Source organism: Physeter macrocephalus, chromosome 18, assembly GCF_002837175.3.
Source record: "Physeter macrocephalus isolate SW-GA chromosome 18, ASM283717v5, whole genome shotgun sequence".
NCBI lineage: Eukaryota > Metazoa > Chordata > Mammalia > Artiodactyla > Physeteridae > Physeter > Physeter macrocephalus.
In genome coordinates, this window is record NC_041231.1 from 1,212,666 (window position 1) to 1,219,282 (window position 6,617).

The 6,617-nt window shown below is 51.6% G+C and overlaps 1 protein-coding gene across 2 annotated transcripts in view; it reads left to right on the forward strand.

The window, feature by feature from the left end:
• Positions 1–6,617, forward strand: part of PPFIA1 (PTPRF interacting protein alpha 1) — a 101,248-nt gene that overhangs the window by 37,111 nt on the left and 57,520 nt on the right. For both annotated transcript variants that reach the window (XM_055079880.1, XM_028479216.2), the window contains exons 2-6: positions 3,316–3,417; positions 3,935–4,099; positions 4,530–4,604; positions 4,959–5,060; positions 5,274–5,495. In XM_055079880.1, coding sequence (XP_054935855.1) covers positions 3,316–3,417; positions 3,935–4,099; positions 4,530–4,604; positions 4,959–5,060; positions 5,274–5,495 — 666 coding nt within the window. The remainder of the gene's footprint in view (positions 1–3,315; positions 3,418–3,934; positions 4,100–4,529; positions 4,605–4,958; positions 5,061–5,273; positions 5,496–6,617) is intronic.

The following is a 6,617-nucleotide window of genomic DNA, read 5'->3' on the forward strand; positions in this document are numbered from 1 at the left end:
TCCCGTCGCGGAGCACAGGCTCCGGACGCGCAGGCCCAGCGGCCATGGCCCACGGGCCCAGCCGCTCCGCGGCACGTGGGATCCTCCCAGACCGGGGCGCGAACCCGGCTCCCCTGCATCGGCAGGCGGACGCGCAACCACTGCGCCACCAGGGAAGCCCCCTGAGAATTCTTTTATGTTCTGGGTCTCTCTAGTCTTTTTTTTTTTAAGAAGATGTTGGGGGTAGGAGTTTATTAATTAATTAATTTATTTTTGCCGTGTTGGGTCTTCGTTTCCGTGCGAGGGCTTTGTCTAGTTGCGGCAAGCGGGGGCCACTCTTCATCGCGGTACGCGGGCCTCTCGCTGTCGCGGACTCTCTTGTTGCGGAGCGCAGGCTCCAGACGCGCAGGCTCAGTAGTTGTGGCTCATGGGCCCAGTTGCTCCGCGGCATGTGGGATCCTCCCAGGCCAGGGCTCGAACCCGTGTCCCCTGCATCGGCAGGCAGATTCTCAAGCACTGTGCCACCAGGGAAGCCCATGCGTCTCTCTAGTCTTGGTCTCGGGTCAGACCCTTACTTCTCCCCGGGGTTCTTGCTGTGGCCTCAGCTGGTTTCTCACTCTTAACCTCCTCCAGCCCAGCTTCGGCCCTGCTCCCAGGGACTTTTGTTTACCCAGCAAACCCATTTTGAGCACATCCTTTGTGTCAGGCGCTGCCTGGAACTTTGAACAGTTTTGCCCCTTCCTGTTCAGGGCCCGCAAAGTCTGTAAATAGACAGCTCCCAGAGCCTTCAGGATGAAGCACAGACTCCTTACGGGGTACACGGGACCTTCACGGTCCAGCCTCTGCCCGCCTCCGGCCTCACCTTACTCTGCCTGCGGATGCCCTTCCCCACCTTCAGTGCTGTACGTTCGTGACGAGGCTCTTGCCAGCTGGACAGCTGGGTCCTGCTTGCCATTCGGTGCAGGTGCCATGCCGGCAGCAAACCTCTGGACACGTGTGCCCGCCTCCCATCAGAGATGGCTTCCACTCTGCTCCCACGGTGGCCTGGGTGACTCTCATGCAGAGCACGGACTGCCCGGGGGTCGTTGCTCGCTGGCCTGTCTGTTCTGTAGGAGCGCCCGGGTAGCGGTCAGGCTCACCTCCTGGTGTTCAGCCAGGCTAGGTGTGCAGCCATTTCTTGGATGCGTTGTCACTTCCAGTTAGGATGGCAGCATAAACTCATGCTTTGACATATCTCTTCTCCAGACCCAGCAGTGGAAAGATAAATTTAAACAGAGAAACATAAACCAGAAAATATGGCCAGGCCCCCCAAAGAGAAAAATACCCTTAAGGAAAGAAGCGGGATGCGCCGTGTGGGGAGCTTGAGCTGGCTTGGCGCCCTGGCCTGCGGCGCTCCAGGCCCTGCGCTGGTGGTGGCGCGGGAGACGTGGCTCCCGTGGGGCATGGTGATAGGAGCCAAAGCGTTGAGGCGAATTAGAGCTAGATCCAGACTCACTTTCTGAGGCTGGGGTTGGCCTCAGTGTATAGAGGCCAACTGCCCTCTCTACATTGGGGCTTTATAGGAAGTTGTGGGCCCGGGGAGGGTAGAAAGCAATACCTGGGAGGCACGGCCCTGTCTGGTGGTTGGTTCTCTAAGAGGATCTGCACTGTCTGTAATGGAAGCAGGCAGCAGGGGCCCCCGGTCACCATGGAAACGTAGTTCTGGCCTGAGGCCTTGGGAGGCTCAGAGGGGCAACCACAGGACCTAGGCCGGGTGGGGGGAGGTCGGCACCAACAACGTCACCTCCTACTCGAGGGGAGCTGGAACCCAGGTCCCACAACACGGAGATCTCACACTGAGAGACCCTCCCAGAGCCAGCTCCTTACGCAGCCGTGCCTTTACTCCGTCTGAGGTTCGCAGATGGGGCCTGGCAAAACTGTCAAAGAAGTGTGTGTCAGATGCTTCAAACCTGAGCCAACATCCATGAAAAGCAACTAGAAATCATAAGACAAGAAGAGACAAAAATGAAACAAGAGCAGGAGGGCCTTGCCAGAAAACAATTTGAAATCTAGTCAGTGAAAAAAATGTCAGGACGATGAACTTTGCACTGGACATAATCAAAGACAGATTTAGTGAATTGGCATTTTCTTCATGAAACTGACTCAGATTGCAGTGCCAAGGGGGACAGTGTGGTCAAAGAAAAATCCGGGGCCCTGAGTTCAGATGAGCTTAGAGCCGGCCCTGCCTTTGACCCTCACGGGTAGTAACTGCCTCTCAGCCTAGGCTAGTCTGAGTCAGGCTTTCTCTCACCTGTAGCAGGAAGAGTGTTTCTCATACAGGATCTTAGTAATTAGATGGAAACCTCTCCCTGATGTTAGACATTAGATAATCTGACAGTCAGCTAGTTATTTACCAGAGGAATCAGCTATTCAGTATAATTAACATGGGCACATCTGAAGGAAATCTCAGAAACTCAGGAAGGGAAACGAGCTTGCTGGGAGGACATGGAGAGGAGACATAGTCCACGTGGCTGCCCCGCCCTCCCTGCTTCCCAGCCATAAAGCCCAGTGCCGATGCTGCCGGCCAGCTCTCTGAAGAGGTATCTTCAGAACCTCGGTCAGGTTTGAAGACACGTTGGATTTTTTCTCTCCAGCGTTACTGGGATGTCTTCGTGTTTGCAGGTCTGCGCTGAAGTACTGAAGTAAAGAGTTGTTCACGTTCTGTAGCTGATTGACGCTCTCAGGAGCGGCCTTGTCTCCAAAGAGCACCGCGTACACGTGTGCGCGTGCACGCACACCTGTGTAAATTGTGGTAAATATATATAACAAATTTACCATTTTGACCAGTTTATTGACTGCCTGGATGACTTCAGTGGGGTCAGGCTAACAGACTGGCCTTGGGGTACCATTAGCCTTTTGCCCGGGGGACACGCCAAAGCCTGGTTGCCTTCTAGACCTTTTTTCTCTACTCTCCCCAGTGGTTCTAGGTCACATGCCTGTGAGTCATTTAAAAACATCTTTATCCACTTTGGTATTAGGATTTATGTTCAGGAAAATATCTTGGACTTCCCTGGATCTTGAGAAGGCAGGCTTGGATTCCCTTCCCCGCCGTGTGCGTGCCAGGGTCAGGGGTGGAGGGGTGAAGGTTGGTCTGAGTTATGGTGTTCTGTGTGGTCTTGGGCTGGTCGGTGGACCCCTCGTTCTCTGGAGGGTCAGACAGGTCCGGCTTATCCTAGGGCAGGAGTTGCCTTTGTGTGAAGCCTGGAGAGGCTTGACGGGAATTGGTCTTTAGAGACTCTCTCTCGCTCTCTTTTGTATTTATATTTATATCTATTTACTTATTTAACTGTTTTCTAGGAGTTTGCAGCACTTACTAAAGAACTAAATGTATGCAGGGAACAGCTCCTTGAAAGAGAAGAAGAAATCGCTGAACTGAAAGCGGAAAGGAACAACACCAGGGTTAGTAGGGGATTCTCTGTGTTAACATTTGCCTCGGGGTCACGACTGGGCTCGTGTTGCTGTCTTTAAACTCAAAAGATGATCCACTCTGTCTGTTTTTAAACACATTTTTGACATTTTCCCACTGAGTGGACTGGGGTTGATCGGTTCAGGGTTCTCAAACCTTGCTTGAAATTTACGATGAGAGTTAATGCAATTTTAATACATTCGAGGGGGAATTTCTCTAACTGTATTTATTTATTATTTTTTGGCCACGCCGCACGGCAAGGCGGGGGTGGGGGGTCTTAGTTCCCTGAATGGGGATCGAACCCGCGCTCCCTGCAGTGGAAGCGCGGAGTCCTAACCCCTGGACCACTGGGGAAGTTCTCTCTGACCTTAGACAGAGCCGGAGGGATTCAGACCTGTTTTCGCACGGTTTTGGCTTTCGTGTGAGATTGAGAGGAGTTATTTGCCCCAGATTCAAATATGAGGTTGAAAGTGCTCTGGAAACCGTGCTCACCTTGGCCTTGCCGTGCAGCTGCTGCTGGAACACCTGGAGTGCCTGGTCTCGCGGCACGAGCGGTCCCTCAGGATGACGGTGGTGAAGCGGCAGGCGCAGTCCCCGGCAGGCGTGTCCAGCGAGGTGGAGGTGCTTAAAGCGCTGAAGTCGCTCTTCGAGCACCACAAAGCCCTGGACGAGAAGGTACCGCCGCTGCACGGCCGTTCGGGGTTTGTGCACACGCTGCGTTCTTCGGCAGACGGCGCGGGCGTTTGTGCGACTTCAGTTGACTTTTGAGCTTCTTGAATTCTTGTAAACACAGTTTTTCTATAAGAAGCCAGAGTTCTGTATGGTTAAAAAGTATTAGTTGGCATAAATGTCTCAAGATTTATTATGTTCTGTATATCAACTGGCTGTTAGGAATTGGGTAGTAGAATTTACTTAGGGTGAAATTTTAAAGCTGCGAGCAAGCAGGTTTTCTTGACGTTAAGATCCACGAAAGACATTCAAGGTATTCTATGATGTTATATTACACTAATAGTCTACTAGGGTAGCTATGCAATAAGAATTAAATTAACATATATACACATACACACACACACACACACACTGACCGAATCCCTTTTGTTTTCAGGTGAGAGAACGGTTACGAGTAGCACTTGAAAGGTGTAGTTTGTTAGAAGAAGAATTAGGTGCCACACATAAAGAGGTAAGCTTGATAAATCGTCATACAGTTTCAACTGAGGGTTCCTAATTCTTAATCCCTTCATTTTAAAAAAGTATGAAGACTGTAGTAGCAGATATCAGATGTTATTTATCTTTCTGATTGAGGACCAGCCCATCCGGGTCATTTTAATGATTAGTAAACTAGACTTTTATTTCAGAGTTGCAGAATCTCTTAAGTACCCTTGTCTCCAGTAGAAGGTAAATTCTGACTTTAATGACCTGGATATATTCAGGATGGATAACATCACCATGTATTTTCTTTTCAGTTGTGTTTTTCCAAATGGAGTTTTGCTGCCTTTACTTATTTCTTTACTCTCATTCAATGTTTTGGTCTTAGCTAATGATTCTTAAAGAGCAGAATAACGAGAAGAAGACGCTCACGGACGGGGCGCTTGACGTAAACCACGAGCAGGAGAGCGCGCCGCGCGCGGACGGAGAGGCAAGTCCCTGGGCCCCTCTGTCTGGTTCCCTTCCAGTCTGTGCGCGCGTGTTGGGAACCTGTCGCCAACGCGGCCCTTCGGCCTGAGCGGCCGCGAGAGCCATGTGAACCCACAGCGTGCAGATGGCAGCTTTGACCTTACCCATTTCCCAGAAGCGGTTGGTTTCCTCCCTCAACAAACAAGGCTTTTTAAGGGCTCTTTCCCCCCATTAGAGATCTTCTGATGGTTCTCTAAGCCACGAGGAAGACCTGGCTAAGGTGATTGAGCTCCAGGAAATCATAGACAAGCAGTCAAGAGAGCAGGGCCAGATGAAGGAGCGCCTGGCTGCCCTGTCTAGTCACGTGACAGAGCTGGAGGAGGGCCTGGACACGGCCAGAAAAGACCTCATCAAATCTGAGGAAATGAACACGAAATTGCAACGGGATGTTCGCGAAGTGAGTGACAGTCGCCTGTCAGTGTTGTCAAGGGGTTGAGTGTGTGGGCTGTTGTGGTTTGGTTGTCTCTTATTCTCCCAGTTACTTCAACCTCTGGATGACTGTATAAGTGAGAGCAAAACAGAACGGTGCCCTGAGGCTTTGATGGGCTCCTTCCCCGTTTCTGTGTCAAGTTCTTGAAAGGTAGGGGAGGCCCGGTCTGGCTGGTCCATCGGCAGCGGAACGGACACGAAGCCGGCCCTTCCTACTCTGCTGCTGTGACTGCAGTGCCCTGGGTGTGGACTCCTCCTTTCTATAAGTTCTGGGCTGTCGAATACATTCCTGATTATGCTCAGATTTCCTTCTGACGCACTTGAGGGAGTGTGGTGACATCTGTGGCGCTGGTTCTCTCGGGGAGACCTGAGCACGGGCTGTGGGCTCTGGCAGGGCGGCATTACTGGCTGCGTTTCCAGTTTTCTGATGTTCCGCTCCTTGAGGGGAGTGTACGAGATTGATATCGGTGCTCAGACAGAGCGGCATTTGTTCACACTTGGGTCGTCAGGCTCAGGCTGTAAAAATACGTAGAAATGTGTGCATTTCTGGCAGACGTTTCTGCATGTATCATGATTTATGAGAAACCAGCTAGCTGTCACTGTAAAAACAGATGAGCGCTGGGTGTCTTCTCTGGCACCTCCCCCTGTCAGCGTTAACCTCTCCTTTGTCAACAGACAGCTCTTACCCCCTCCCCCCCCACCCTGTGAGACCACTGCAGAGAGAACTCCTTTCACGTGTATGTAGAACAGGTGTATGTTCTGTTTAGTAGCTTGGTGTGAGTAATTTTATGTAAGAATTCAAAAAAATATTTGCATGTGTTTATATACCCTGTTTTCATTATTCTTTGGCAACAGGAGGAGGTGAGGTGGCAGAGTTTAATATGCAGAGAATTTTGAAAAAAAAGTTTTTAAGCTTGCCACTTTTAATATTAAGACTTTGCTGGGCTTCCCTGGTGGCGCAGTGGTTGCGCGTCCGCCTGCCGATGCAGGGGAACCGGGTTCGCGCCCCGGTCTGGGAGGATCCCACGTGCCGCGGAGCGGCTGGGCCCGTGAGCCATGGCCGCTGAGCCTGCCCGTCCGGAGCCTGTGC